The sequence below is a fragment of the Pseudophryne corroboree genome, chromosome 4, assembly GCF_028390025.1.
Source record: "Pseudophryne corroboree isolate aPseCor3 chromosome 4, aPseCor3.hap2, whole genome shotgun sequence".
Taxonomy (NCBI): Eukaryota; Metazoa; Chordata; class Amphibia; order Anura; family Myobatrachidae; genus Pseudophryne; species Pseudophryne corroboree.
The window spans coordinates 733686913-733703065 of NC_086447.1; the positions used below are offsets into that span (position 1 = coordinate 733686913).

General features: G+C 47.3%; 1 protein-coding gene across 4 annotated transcripts in view; it reads right to left on the reverse strand.

Moving 5' to 3' along the window:
• Positions 1-8860: 8860 nt before the first annotated feature.
• Positions 8861-16153, reverse strand: part of BUB1 (BUB1 mitotic checkpoint serine/threonine kinase) — a 139151-nt gene continuing 131858 nt past the window's right edge. For all 4 annotated transcript variants that reach the window (XM_063918086.1, XM_063918084.1, XM_063918085.1 and 1 more), the window contains exons 23-25: positions 11061-11238; positions 9899-10005; positions 8861-9774 (exon numbers count right to left, since the gene is read on the reverse strand). In XM_063918086.1, coding sequence (XP_063774156.1) covers positions 9579-9774; positions 9899-10005; positions 11061-11238 — 481 coding nt within the window. In that variant the 3' untranslated portion in view covers positions 8861-9578. The remainder of the gene's footprint in view (positions 9775-9898; positions 10006-11060; positions 11239-16153) is intronic.

A 16153-nucleotide genomic window follows, 5' to 3' on the forward strand; every position in this document is an offset into this window, starting at 1 on the left:
CTTCAGAGACTGACGCACCGCCCTGATGAGATTATCAATGCCTGGGCTGTCAATATCCTCACTATCTGACTGCTGGTCCAATTCGCCCTCCTCATACTCATCTTGTGCAGTGAGGTCTGGCATAGAATCGTCAGAATGCAACATAGCAGAAACTGGTAAATTATAAGATAAATGAAAACTATCCTTTCTACCTGAAGTGGACTTGGACCTTGGCAAAGGCTGAGAACCTTCTGGTATCTGTGGCGGACTCACCCGAGACTCAGATCTTGCCACCTCCCGCTCGTGGAGAGCGGCGGCCAATTCTGATTGCAACCCAGCCATTATATCCGCTAATATTGCCCACTGAGGATACGGGGATGAAATCGGATTAGAAATCGTATTTGTAGCTGAATTTGCAAAACATACTGTGCATGTGGTAGAACCATCCGGTAACACACTCTTACAGACATCGCAGTGAAACTGCTTTTTTGTTTTTGCTGGTGCCTTACTCATTGGCCCTCATTCCGAGTTGATCGTTCGTTATTTTTCATCGCATCGCAGTGAAATTTCGCTTAGTGCACATGCGCAATAGTCGCACTGCGACTGCGCCAAGTAACTTTGCTAGGAAGATAGGATTTTTACTCACGGCTTTTTCTTCGCTCCGGCGATCGTAGTGTGATTGACAGGAAATGGGTGTTACTGGGCGGAAACACAGCGTTTTAGGGGCGTGTGGATGAAAACGCTACCGTTTCCGGAAAAAACGCAGGAGTGGCCGGAGAAACGGGGGGAGTGTCTGAGCGAACGCTGGGTGTGTTTCTGACGTCAATCCAGGAACGACAAGCACTGAACTGATCGCACAGGCAGAGTAAGTGTGGTGCTACTCTAAAACTGCTAAGTAGTTTGTAATCGCAATATTGCGAATACATCGGTCGCAATTTTAAGAAGCTAAGATACACTCCCAGTAGGCGTAGGCTTAGCGTGAGCAACTCTGCTAAAATCGCCTTGCGACCGATCAACTCGGAATGAGGGCCATTATGCAGACAGACAACACAAATAGACAAGACAGACAGCTTGCACGACTCAGTAAAAGTATTACTAAGGTGTGTCTATATATGACCGAAGTGCAGAGCACGTGGCCATTACTATAAGAAACCTGATCCAAAATTCCCACTAACACCCCTGCGCCATCCAGTGGAGTAGTGTTGTAGGACAGGAACGTTCTGGAAGGAGAAACAGGAAGCTAAAAATGGACCCCATGCCATGCTTACAGACATAGTAACAGTCCAGGGTATAATTATGTGCCCAGGTATATTTACAACCCCTAACAACCTGTTAATATAGGCTTAACAGCCTATCTGCAAACTCCCTTTAAACCCATGCAGCGTTGCTATAAAATTCCGCTGCTATGTGCATAGTCTCCCCGCCCTGCAGCAGCGCTGCCTGGTATGGGAACAGAACGCGGCAGCAGTGAGCGCTGTCCACGGTCTGGTAATCAACGGCTTCAGACTCCCCCCCCCCCACACACACACACACTGCTCCCTGCGTCTATCAGCGGCCGGGGAGCTGCGGGTGCGTAGCGGGCGCTGAAAAGCGGCGTGCAGAGAACTATGAGCGGCGGAACGGACTGCGGTGCGGGGAGCTGTGTGTGGCTGCTGTGAGTGGCGGCGGGCGGCTCTGGCAGGCAGGCGGCGGTGCATACAAGTCAGCGCGTTTCCCCCACACAGCGGGGCAGCAGCATGAGCTGACCACCCTGTCTACCCCAGCATACCTGTGTCCTGTAGAAGTGCGGCTATGACGGGGCTTCTGCTGTAAGCTCCGTCCAGCCTTTCTGCAGCTCCGAGAATGAGCTGCTTGTGGCCGTGAGGGCGCTCCTTGAATGAGGGCCGACACACCGGGAGCTGCTTCTTGCAGCGTGTACTATCCCGGACCAAGCTTCTTGTTAAGCTGGGAAGGGATGTTGTAAAAATGAATAACAATAAAAAAAAAAAAATAATAATAATTAAGAATGTGTGGAAGAACCACCCGTGCTTGTCACTCCTGTGAGCACCGAAAAAACACTGAGGTATTCTGGGAGTATGGAGGGGAGGAAAGTTACTAAATTTAAATATTCAGTGCCTGTCCTGCTAAAGCCGTCCATATCACAAGAGTACTCCAGTGACCCCTAGTGGATGAAAAAGAAAAAACTTTTTTCTAGAAAAACTCTGGAGAGCTGCCCTAGCTGTGACCGGCTCCTCCGGTAGGAGGGGCATAGAGGGAGGAGTCTTGTAGGAGGGGCATAGAGGGAGGAGCCAGCCCACACTCTCAAACTCTTAAAGTGCCAATGGTTCCTGGTGGACTCGTCTATACCCCATGGTACTAATGTGGACCCCAGCATCCTCTAGGACGTAATAGAAAGAATTTTCCTCACAAGATTAATTATTGGGGGGGGGGCGGTGTTCTGTGGAAAATGTGTCAGATTTCTAGAAAATAAGATTTTACTCACCGGTAAATCTATTTCTCGTAGTCCGTAGTGGATGCTGGGACTCCGTAAGGACCATGGGGAATAGCGGCTCCGCAGGAGACTGGGCACAACTAAAGAAAGCTTTAGGACTACCTGGTGTGCACTGGCTCCTCCCTCTATGACCCTCCTGCAGACCTCAGTTAGGATACTGTGCCCGGAAGAGCTGACACAATAAGGAAGGATTTTGAATCCCAGGTAAGACTCATACCAGCCACACCAATCACACCGTATAACTCGTGATACTATACCCAGTTAACAGTATGAAATATAACTGAGCCTCTCAACGGATGGCTCAACAATAACCCTTTAGTTAACAATAACTATATACAAGTATTGCAGACAATCCGCACTTGGGATGGGCGCCCAGCATCCACTACGGACTACGAGAAATAGATTTACCGGTGAGTAAAATCTTATTTTCTCTGACGTCCTAAGTGGATGCTGGGACTCCGTAAGGACCATGGGGATTATACCAAAGCTCCCAAACGGGCGGGAGAGTGCAGATGACTCTGCAGCACCGAATGAGCAAACTCTAGGTCCTCCTCAGAAAGGGTATCAAACTTGTAAAATATAGCAATGTGTTTGACCCCGACCAAGTAGCTGCTCGGCAAAGTTGTAAAGCCGAGACCCCTCGGGCAGCCGCCCAAGAAGAGCCCACCTTCCTCGTGGAATGGGCTTTCACTGATCTAGAATGCGGCAGTCCAGCCGCAGAATGTGCAAGCTGAATCGTACTACAAAACCAGCGAGCAATAGTCTGCTTTGAAGCAGGAGCACCCAGCTTGTTGGGTGCATACAGAATAAATAGCGAGTCAGTTTTCCTGACACTAGCTGTCCTGGAAACATAAATTTTCAGGGCCCTGACTACGTCCAACAACTTGGAATCCTCCAAGTCCTTAGTAGCCGCAGGCACTACATAGGTTGGTTCAAATGAAAAGCTGATACCACCTTAGGGAGAAACTGGGGACGAGTCCTCAATTCTGCCCTATTCATATGGAAAATCAGATAAGGCTTTTATATGACAAAGCCGCCAATTCTGACACACGCCTGGCCGAAGCCAAGGCCAACAGCATGACCACTTTCCACGTGAGATAATTCAAATCCACGGTTTTTAGTGGCTCAAACCAATGCGACTTCAGGAAATCCAACACCACGTTGAGATCCCACGGTGCCACTAGAGGCACAAACAGGGCTGAATATGCAGTACTCCCTTAACAAAAGTCTGAACTTCAGGCAGTGAAGCCAGTTCTTTTTGGAAGAAAATGTACAGAGCCGAAATCTGGACCTTAATGGAACCCAATTTTAGGCCCGTAGTCACTCCTGACTGTAGGAAGTGCAGAAATCGACCCAGTTGAAATTCCTCAGTTGGGGCCTTCCTGGCCTCACACCAAGCAACATATTTTTGCCATATGCGGTGATAATATTTTGCGATCACATCTTTCCTAGCCTTAATCAGCGTAGGAATGACTTCCTCTGGAAAGCCTTTTTCCTTTAGGATCCGGTGTTCAACCGCCATGCCGTCAAACACAGCCGTGGTAAGTCTTGGAACAGGCAGGGCCCCTGCTGCAGCAGGTCCTGTCTGAGCGGCAGAGGCCATGGGTCCTCTGAGATCATTTCTTGAAGTTCTGGGTACCAAGCTCTTCTTGGCCAATCCGGAACCACGAGTATAGTTCTTACTCATCTCCTTCTTAGTATTCTCAGTACCTTGGGTATGAGAGGCAAAGGAAGGAACACATACACCGACTGGTACACCCACTGTGTTACCAGAGCGTCCACAGCTATCGCCTGAGGGTCCCTTGACCTGGCGCAATATCTTTTTAGCCTTTTGTTGAGGCGGGACGCCATCATGTCCACCTGTGGCCTTTCCCAACGGTGTACAATCATTTTGAAGACTTCTGGATGAAGTCCCCACTCTCCCGGGTGGAGGTCGTGCCTGCTGAGAAAGTCTGCTTCCCAGTTGTCCACTCCGGGAATGAACACTGCTGACAGTGCTAACACATGATTTTCCGCCCATCGGAAAATCCTTGTGGCTTCTGCCATCTCCATCCTGCTTCTTGAGCCGCCCTGCTGGTTTACATGGGCGACCGCCGTGATGTTGTCTGACTGGATCAGCACCGGCTGGTGTTGAAGCAGGGGTCTAGCCTGACTTAGGGCATTGTGAATGGCCCTTAGTCCCAGAATATTTATGTGTAGGGAAGTCTCCTGACTTGACCATAGTCCTTGGAAGTTTCTTCCCTGTGTGACTGCCCCCCAGCCTCGAAGGCTGGCATCCGTGGTCACCAGGACCCAGTCCTGTATGCCGAATCTGCGGCTCTCTAGAAGATGAGCACTCTGCAGCCACCACAACAGCGACACCCTGGCCCTTGGAGACAGGGTTATCAGCCGATGCATCTGAAGATGCGACCCGGACCACTTGTCCAACAGATCCCACTGGAAGATCCTTGCATGGAACCTGCCGAATGGAATTTCTTCGTAAGAAGCTACCATCTTTCCCAGGACTCGCGTGCATTGATGCACCGACACCTGTATTTGTATTAGGAGGTCTCTGACTAGAGATGACAACTCCTTGGCCTTCTCCTCCGAGAGAAACCCTTTTTCCTGTTCTGTGTCCAGAACCATACCCAGGAACAGTAGACGCGTCGTAGGAACCAGCTGCGACTTTGGACTATTCAGAATCCAGCCGTGCTGTTGTAGCACTTCCCGAGATAGTGCTACTCCGACGAACAACTGCTCCCTGGACCTCGCCTTTATAAGGATATCGTCCAAGTACGGGATAATTATAACTCCCTTTTTTCGAAGGAGTATCATCATTTCGGCCATTACCTTGGTAAATACCCTCGGTGCCGGGGACAGACCAACGGCAACGTCTGGAATTGGTAATGACAGTCCTGTACCACAATTTTGAGGTACTCCTGGTGAGGAGGGTAAATGGGGACATGCAGGCAAGCATCCTTGATGTCCAGTGATACCATATAATCCCCTTCGTCCAGGCTTGCAATAACCGCCCTGAGCAATTCCATTTTGAACTTGAACCTTCGTATAGAAGTGTTTAAGGATTTCAATTTTAGAATGGGTCTCACCGAACCGTCTGGTTTCGGTACCACAAACATTGTGGAATAGTAACCCCGTCCATGTTGAAGGAGGGGTACCTTGATTATCACCTGCTTGAAGTACAGCTTGTGAATTGCCTCCAGTACTACCTCTCCTCGAGGGCAGCAGGCAAGGTTGATTTGAGGTAACGGCGAGGGGGAGTCGCCTCGAACTCCAGCTTGTATCCCTGTGATACTACTTGCAGAACCCAGGGATCCACCTGTGAGCGAGCCCACTGGTCGCTGAAGATCCCGAGACGCGCCCCCACTGCACCTGGCTCCACCTGTGGAGCCCCAGCGTCATGCGGTGGACTCAGAGGAAGCGGGGGAAGATTTTTGATCCTGGGAACTGGCTGTCTGGTGCAGTTTTTTCCCTCTTCCCTTGTCTCTGTGCAGAAAGGAAGTGCCTTTGACCCGCTTGCTTTTCTGAAGCCGAAAGGACTGTACCTTGTAATACGGTGCTTTCTCAGGCTGTGAGGAAACTTGGGGTAAATATTTTCCTTCCCAGCTGTTGCTGTGGATACGAGGTCCCAGAGACCATTCCCAAACAATTCCTCACCCTTATAAGGCAAAATCTTCATGTGCCTTCTAAAGTCAGCATCGCCTGTCCACTGCCGGGTCCCTAATACCCTCCTGGCAGAATGGACATTGCATTAATTCCGGATGCCAGCCGGCAAATATCCCTCTGTGCATCCCTCATATATAAGACGTCGTCTTTAATATGCTCTATGGTTAGCAAATAGTATCCCCGTCCTGACAGGGTAATAGACCACGCTGCAGCAGCACTATCCATGCTGAAGGCAATTGCAGGTCTCAGTATAGTACCTGAGTGTGTATATACAGACTTCAGGATAGCCTCCTGCTTTTTATCAGCAGGCTCCTTCAAAGTGGCCGTATTCTAAGACGGCAGTGCCACCTTTTTGACAAACGTGTGAGCGCCTTATCCACCCTAGGGGATATCTCCCAACGTGACCTATCCTCTGGCGGGAAAGGGTACGCCATCAGTAACTTTTTAGAAATTACCCGTTTCTTATTGGGGGAACCCACGCTTCTTCACACACTTCATTCACTCATCTGATGGGGGAACAAAACACGGTCTGCTTTTTCTCCCCAAACATAAAACCCCTTTTTATGTGGTACCTGGGTTAATGTCAGAAATGTGTAACACATTTTTCATTGCCGAGATCATGCAACGGATGTTCCTAGTGGATTGTGTATATGTCTCAACCTCGTCGACATTGGAGTCAGACTCCGTGTCGACATGTGTCTGCCATCTGAGGTAGCGGGCGTTTTTGAGCCCCTGATGGCCTTTGAGACGCCTGGGCAGGTGCGGGCTGAGAAGCCGGCTATCCCACAGCTGTTACGTCATCCAGCCTTTTATGTAAGGAGTTGACACTGTCGGTTAATACCTCCCACCTATCCATCCACTCTGGTGTCGGCCCCACAGGGGGCGACATCACATTTATCGGAATCTGCTCCGCCTCCACATAAGCCTCCTCATCAACCATGTCGACACAGCCGTACCGACACACCGCACACACACAGGGAATGCTGACTGAGGACAGGACCCCACAAAGTCCTTTGGGGAGACAGAGAGAGAGTATGCCAGCACACACCAGAGCGCTATATAATGCAGGGATTCACACTACCCACAGTGATTTTTCCCTTATAGCTGCTATAATACACAGATTTGCGCCTAAATTTAGTGCCCCCCCTCTCTTTTTAACCCTTTCAGCCTGAAAACTACAGGGGAGAGCCTGGGCAGCTGTCTTCCAGCTGCACTGTTTAGAGAAAATGGCGCCAGTGTGCTGAGGGAGATAGCCCCGCCCCTTTTTCGGCGGACTTTCTCCCGCTTTTTTATGGATCCTGGCAGGGGTATTTTACACATATATAGCCTCTAGTACTATATATTGTGATTATTTTGCCAGACAAGGTGTTAATATTGCTGCTCAGGGCGCCCCCCCCCCAGCGCCCTGCACCCATCAGTGACCGAAGTGTGAGGTGTGCATGAGGAGCAATGGCGCACAGCTGCAGTGCTGTGCGCTACCTTGTTGAAGACCGAAGTCTTCTGCCACCGATTTTCAGGACCATCTTCTTGTTTCTGGCTCTGTAAGGGGGACGGCGGCGCGGCTCCGGACGATCGAGGTCGGGCCCTGTGTTCGATCCCTCTGGAGCTAATGGTGTCTAGTAGCCTAAGAAGCCCAAGCTAGCTGCAAGCAGGTAGGTTCGCTTCTTCTCCCCTTAGTCCCTCGTAGCAGTGAGTCTGTTGCCAGCAGATCTCACTGAAAATAAAAAACCTAAAATAAACTCTCTTTTTCTAGGAGCTCAGGAGAGCTCCTAGTGTGCATCCAGCTCAGCCGGGCACAAGATTCTAACTGAGGTCTGGAGGAGGGTCATAGAGGGAGGAGCCAGTGCACACCAGGTAGTCCTAAAGCTTTCTTTAGTTGTGCCCAGTCTCCTGCGGAGCCGCTATTCCCCATGGTCCTTACGGAGTCCCAGCATCCACTTAGGACGTCAGAGAAAAGGGGGTAAAGCCTGCTGTAAACTGGAGCGATGTGTAGTCAGACGATATGGCGGCTGACCTATTGTTACCGCGGTATACACCAGAAAGTTGTAATGTAAAACAGAACGATCCCTCGTTCCATCCTTCATTACCTTGTATGCTATATCATCCGGTTGGCCGTGCAGCGTGGCTGTCCAGACAATATCGCATGCAACTGCAGAAGCATGCAGATTTGGCATACACACTGAGTGATACGGACGGAACAACATATCGGGCCGAGATCTCTCCAGTGTGTACCCTGCTTAAACTATCAAGTTAACACTACAGGTGTCACAAATGCATGCTCATTACAAACCCGTCAAAGCATTCAAGCTGGCGAGTTAAAGTAAATGGCGTGATTTATCAACAAATGCTTTCCAAAAACAAGCTGGTTGATAAATGTTTCCCCAGGTGTAAAGAGGAGGGGACTCATCCAACCTTTAGTATGTTAAGCAATTATTTTACTACAAATTACTTAAGTTTATTAAACTTATTAAACAGCTGAACAAACATGAATAAAAGTGATACATTGTTGTTGTTTTTTGGTGGGGCTCTTGGCAACACTTGAAGGGCAGGAAAGAGTGATATGAGGGGTTGCAAATTTTATACTTGCATATCCCAAGCCTGGTATTTCTAAATCACTTAGAGAGCGGTGAATATCCCCCCTAAAGTTCTAAGCTTTGATAAAGTATTCACCAATCAGCTGCTAGCTGTCATTTTACAGTATGTGTTGACAAAAATGACAGGACCCGATTGGTTGGTACAGTACTTCATCTTTACAAGCCTTGATAAATCTCACCCTAGATGACCAAATCTAATAGAATGTGTAGGAATCAATGGACTGTGTTTTATCACATAACCATAGCAATGGAACCTAGTCATCCATTAAAATTTATACTGTAGGTTTTCCTCATCAAAAACCATGGTCATCCAGGACACAGTATTGGCTGCAGGACAATCACCGCGGCAGCTACGGTTGTGCTTTTTTATGGCACAGCAGCCCCATATTTGTCACTCAATAACATCAGTGTACAATATACCTCAGTAATACAAAATATTTCTCACAACAGTAGACCTAAAAATAATGTGTATTGTACAGGTACAGCAGATGCAAGTCCGGATGAGCAAGAAAGGTAACCAATATTATGTACATACTGTAACAATGTATAACAGGTGTTTAGAAGAAATGTGCATTAGTTGTTTCAGTCTAGACTCTTATAAAGCCGAATCTGTTTAAAATTACTTCTTCAGCTTTATACTTGATGTTCCTGTGGAACTTGAAGACTCCAGTGATATGTTATCTTCAACATATTCATTACAAAGTTTATGCAACATTTTAATAAAATATTCTGAAAGCACATAAAGATTGTCCTTGGCTTAAAACATGGAAATTATCACCAGAGTTTCTGTTAATTTTCCATTAAAAATAAGTTTCTGATGGGCGATGGGGGTTGTTTCAGTGGGTAGAATATTATTTTCTTGAAGACTTGTTCTCTAAGAGTAGAACAGCAAGCCTTTTAAGCAGGGATTTTAGCTTGTTTGAGTAGATGGTCATGAATGATGATGTCAGATCCTTCTGTAAATCTCCAAGGGGAGATGAGCTGTGACAATCTGGAATATTCAGCAGAGTATGGAAAAAGTCCAACCACAATTCTCCATTTGGCAATCTAAAATGATCAAGAAAATATAATTAGACTGTAGCCATAGACGCAGGAAATCTGCTATAAGCATATTATGTGCATAAAGTAGTTAAATATATAGTTGAGAGGTTTTTATTTCTGTAAAACTCACCGTTTAAAATTGCCCTCTGTCCTCCAGACTCCATATTCTTCCCGGACCTTCATATAGGTACCAAACAACATGCAGTAGACTGTGCCGGCCACTCCAAAGTAATCCGTCTGGAAGCATTGTATTTAAATTATAAAGCTATTTAGAGCCAAGTTACTAAGCAACAGCATCTAGAACTGACATTATTTAGTATTTCTTACAGACATAGTATCACCTGGTGTGCAGAAACTGGACATCGCGTTCCTGTCTGCTTGGCAACATACTTCACACTACATTTGTGTTTCCATGCAGTGCTACTGCCTCTCTAAGACACTGTACTATGGGGGTAATTCCAAGTTGATCGCAGCAGGACATTTTTTAGCAGTTGGTCAAAACCATGTGCACTTCCGGGGGGGCAGATATAACATGTGCAGAGAGAGTTAGATTTGGGTGTGGTGAGTTCAATCTGCAATCTAATTTGAAGTGTAAAAATAAAGCAGCCAGCATTACCCTGCACAGAAACAAAATAACCCACCCAAATCTAACTCTCTCTGCACATGTTATATCTGCAACACCTGCAGTGCACATGGTTTTGCCCAACTGCTAAAAAAATTCCTGCTGCGATCAACTTGGTATTACCCCCTATATTCCTTATATACTATAGTGCAAAGCTACAGGAAAATGTACTATGAAATACGATTATTACGGTGAATTAGAGAGGCATGAAAGTTGCACGAGAACAAATCTATAGACCTACCACATTTACTACTTTGCGGGAGCAGAGAGGTTAGATTGGCATTGCACAGGGTCTGTAAATAGCACAATCAGCATTGGATCCCTGTATAAATATTACAATAAATATAGGGAGTGAGGCCAGACAAATCCTGCCTTTAAATTGCATAACTTATTCCCACATTACTCATCTCCAGTCTGGCTGAGCCTTTTCTTTTACAAGACCGAAGTCAGGTGCTTCAAAACATGGCTTCTTAAAGAATAAGGAAAGGGTTATGTTTTGCACAGCTCATGTTACACAAGTAGCATTTATAAAGTATCTCTTAAAAGACTGATGCCTTTCTGATATAACAGGGTGTGGACCAAATGCTGCTGGATAAAAAAAAAAAAAAAATGGAATTCTATGGATTTTTTATGGAAGTTAGGACTATAACCTGAGTTGACTGCTATATACCTGGTAGTTCCATGGTTTACTGGTGAGCATTTCAACACACTGGAACCCTGATGTATCACATTTTGCTGTGAATGCTGTTCCCTTGGGAAAGAGAGTCATATCTATACTCTGACCAAAATCTATTAGTGCCAGCCCATGTGACACAAGGTCCAGCTTGGGGGAATCATTATCAAGAAACCTGGGAAAAGAAAAAGAAAATAATCATCTTTAAGTATAATCAGTATAACAAGCTAATAATCTGGTTCTACATGTTATAGTATCCTTCATGTTACACTTCTTTCCTGGTAAATGCCTGCTACAGCCACAAATTTAAGGAAAAAATAAGATTTTAAACCTACCGGTAAAACTTTTTCTCGTAGTCCGTATGCTGGGGACTCCGTAAGGACCATGGGGATAGACGGGCTCTGCAGGAGACATGGGCACCTTAAGAAAGACTTTAGGTCTGGGTGTGCACTGGCTCCTCCCTCTATGCCCCTCCTCCAGACCTCAGTTAGAGAAACTGTGCCCAGAGGAGACGGACAGTACGAGGAAAGGATTTTTGTTAATCCAAGGGCAAGATTCATACTAGCCACACCAATCACACCGTATAACTTGTGATATACTACCCAGTTAACGGTATGAAAACAACATAGCATCAGTCCAAGACCAATTAAAATTATAACCTAACCCTTATGTAAGCAAAACTATAGACAAGTCTTGCAGGAGTAGTCCGCACTTGGGACGGGCGCCCAGCATCCTCTACGGATTACGAGAAAAAGATTTACCGGTAGGTTTAAAATCTTATTTTCTCTTACGTCCTAGAGGATGCTGGGGACTCCATAAGGACCATGGGGATTATACCAAAGCTCCAAATACGGTCGGGAGAGTGCGGATGTCTCTGCAGCACCGATTGAGCAAACAGGAGGTCCTCCTAAGCCAGGGTATCAAACTTATAAAACCTCACAAGGTGTTTGAACCCGACCAAGAAACCACTCGGCCCAGCTGTAGAGCCGAGACCCCTCGGACAGCCGCCCAAGTAGAGCCCACCTTCCTAGTGGAATGGGCCTTGACCAATTTAGGTAACGGCAATCCAGCCGTTTCACGCTGAATCGTGTTACAGATCCAGTAAGCAATAGTCTGCTTTGAAGCAGAAGCACCAACCTTGTTGGCTGCATACAGGACAAACAGTGCTTCTGTTTTTTCTGACTCTAGCCGTTCTGGCTACGTAAGTTTTCAAAACCCTGACTACACCAAGGGACTCGGAATCCTCCAAGTCACGCGTAGCCACAGGCACCACAATAGGTTGGTTCATATGAAAAGATGACACCACCTTAGGCAAGAATTCAGGACGGTTCCGCAATTCCGTTCTATCCATATGGAAAAATACCAGATAGGGACTTTCATGAGACAAAGCCGCCAATTCCGACACTCGCCTAGCCAAAGCTAACAACATGATCACCTTTCAAGTGAGATATTTTCACTCCACCATTTTAAGTGGTTCAAAACAGTGCGCCTTAAGGAAACTCAACACCACGTTAAGGTCCCAAGGCGCCACCGGAGGTACAAAAGGAGGCTGAATATGCAGCACTCCCTTCACAAAAGTCTGTACTTCTGGGAGAGAAGCCAATTCTTTTTTAAAGAAATTGGATAAGGCCGAAATCTGAACCTTAATAGAGCCTAATTCTAGGCCCAAATTCACTCCAGTTTATAGGAAGTGAAGGAAAACGGTCAGGATGGAATTCTTCCGTAGGAGTATTCCTGGCCTCACCCCAAGAAACATATTTTCGCCATATACGGTGATGTTTAGTTGTCACGTCTTTCCCAGCCTTTATCAGCGTAGGAATGACCTCATCCGGAATGCCCTTTTACGCTAGGATCCGGCGTTCAACCACCATGCCGTCAAACACAGCCGCGGTAAGTCTTGGAACAGACCGGGCCCCTGTTGCAACAGGTCCTGTCTTAGAGAAAGATGCCACTGATCTTCTGTGAGCATTCTCCTGCAGATCCGGATATCGGGCCCTTCGTGGCCAATCTGGAACAATGAGAATTGTCTGCACTCCTCTTTTTCTTATTATTCTCAACACCTTTGGGATGAGAGGAAGAGGAGGAAACACATAGACCGACTGGAACACCCACGGTGTCACTAGGGCGTCCACAGCTACCGTCTGAGGGTCTATTGACCTGGCGCAATATCTTTTCAGCTTTTTGTTGAGGCGGGACGTCCTCATGTCTATTTGGGGCAGTCCCTACTGACTTGCAATCTGTGTGAAGACTTCCTGATGAAGTCCCCACTCCTGGATGCAGGTCGTGTCTGCTGAGGAAGTCTGCTTCTTAGTTGTCCACTCCTGGAATGAACACTGCTGACAGTGCGCTTACATGAGTTTTCGCCCAGCGAAGAATCCTGGTGGCGGCTTGCCACTCTGCTCCTTGTGCCGCCCTGGCGGTTTACATGAGCCACTGCGGTGATGTCTGATTGGATCAGAACTGGAAGGTCGGGAAGCAAGGTCTCCGCTTGACGAAGGGCGTTGTATATGGCCCTCCGCTCCAGGACGTTGATGTGAAGACAAGTCTCTTGACTTGACCCAAGACCCTGGAAGTTTTTCTCCTGTGTGACTGCTCCCCAAACTCGGAGGCTCGCGTCCGTGTTCACCAGAATCCAGTCCTGAATGCCGAACCTGCGGCCCCCTAGAAGGTGAGCACCCTCACAGGAGAGGTACCCTGGCCCTGGGGGACAGGGCGATCAACTGATGAATCTGTAGATTTGATTCGGACTACTTGCCAGTAGGTCCCATTGGAAGACTTTGTATGATGCCACCATCTTTTCCAGGACTCGAGTGCAGTAATGCACTGACATCTGTTTTGGCTTCAATAGGTTCCTGACCAGAGTCAGGAGTTCCTGAGCCTTTTCTATCTGCAGATAAACCCTTTTCTGGACCGTATCCAGAATCATGCCCAAGAAAGTCAGACCAGTTGTAGGAATCAACTGCGACTTCGGGATATTGAGAAAACAGCTGTGTTGCTGTAACACCTTCAGTGAAAGTGATACTAATTGCGACATCCTGCTTGCGCAGGAGCACCATCATTTCCGCCATTACCTTGGTGAAAATCCTCGGAAAACCCTGGTAATGACAACCTGTACCGCAAATCTTAGGTACGCCTGATGAGGTGGATATATGGGAACATGAAGGTATGCATCCTTTATGTCCAGGGATACCATAAAATCCCCCCCTTTCTAGGCTGGCGATGACCGCTCTGAGCGATTGCACCTTGAACTGGAACCTTTTCAATTATAGGTTCAAGGATTTTAAATGTAAAATGGGTCTGACCGAACCGTCCGGTATCGGGACTACTAACAGGGTTGATTTACTACCCCTTCTCATGTAGAAGTAGGGGAACATTGACCACCACCTGTTGATGATACCACTTGTGAATTGCATTTAACAGTTGCTCCCTTTCTGGGGGAGAAGCTGTTATGGCCGATTTGAGAAACCGGCGAGGAGACACTTGTTCGAACTCCAGCTTGTAACCCTGGGAAATTTCTATTGCCCCGGGATCCACCCGTGAGTGAACCCAGATGTGGCTGACCAGTCGAAGACGTGCCCCCCCTGTGGTGGACTCCCTCAGCGGAGTTCCTGCATCACGCTGTGGATTTTATAGAGGCCGGGGAGGACTTCTGCTCCTGGGAACTAGCCGTGGTTGGCAGCTTGTTTTCCCTGACCTTACCTCTGGCAAGAAAAGACTATCTTCGTACTCTCTTGTTTTTATATAACTGAAAGGACCGCATGTGTTAATGTGGTGCTTTCTTAGGCTGTGAGGAAATACATGGCAAAAATTTTATTCAGTTGCAGTAGTTGTGGAGACCAGGTCCGAGAGACCTTCCCCAACCCATTCCTCACCCTTGTAAGGTAAAACCTCCATATGCCTTCTGTCCATTGCCAGGTCCATAGGACTCGTCTAGCAGAAATCGACATAGCGGTGATTTCTAGAACTCAGTAGGCCAATGTCTCTTTGAGCATTTCCCATATATAACACAGCATCTTTAATATGATCCAGGGTCTATAAACCGGTATCCTTATCCAGGGTATTAATTTCCGTCGATAAGGTACCTATCCTTGCTGCTACAGCGCTACAATCCCAAGCCGACACTAACGCCGGGTTGAGTAAGGTACTTGATTGTGTAAATGGACTTCCAGGTAGCCTGTTGTCTGCGATCAGCAGGATCCCTGAGGGTAGCCATAATGGCAGCGCTACCTTTTTTGGATAAGCGTGTCCAAGCTTTTTTCCCTCTTGGGGAAGATTCTTACCGTATCCTGTCCTTAGTCGGGAAAGGATACGCCCTAAGAATCCATTTTTGGGAATCTGCAGTTTCTTGTCTGGAGATTTCCAAGCCTTTTCAATAACTTGTTCATGAGATGGGGGAAAGTTTACCTCAGGTTTCTTTTCCCTATACGTGTACCCTCGTGTCAGGGACAGGGGGTTTGATATGCAAATCATCTTTTATTACAATAATCATATATTTAATACTTTTAGCCAATTTTGGCTGTAACTTTGCATCATCGTAGTCGACACTGGAGTCAGAATCCGTGTCGGTATCTGTGACTATTATTTGGGATAGTGGGCGCTTTTGATCCCCTGAAGGCCCCTGCGACATAGGGACAGACATGGGTTGACTCCCTGGCTGTCCCTTCTCATCATTTGTGCAATAAATTTACATTAGCACTTAAAACATTCCACATATCCATCCAGTCAGGTGTCGGCGTCGTCGACGGAGACACCACATTCATTTGTTCCCCCTCCTCCCTAGGAGAGCCTTTTACCTCAGACATGTCGACACACACGTACCGACACACCACACACTCAGGGAATCCTCTTATCTGAAGACAGTTCCCCCACAATGCCCTTTGGAAAGACAGAGAGAGAGAGTATGCCAGCACACCCCCCAGCGCTATATGACCCAGGAAAAAACACAATAAACATATGTTTACCCAGTAGCGCTGTGTATAAATGTATATATGCGCCTAATTATGTGCCCCCCCCCCCCCCCCCCTCTTCTTTAAAACCCTCTAACCGTGGTATAAGCAGGGGAGAGTCCGGGAAGCTTCCTCTCAGCTGTG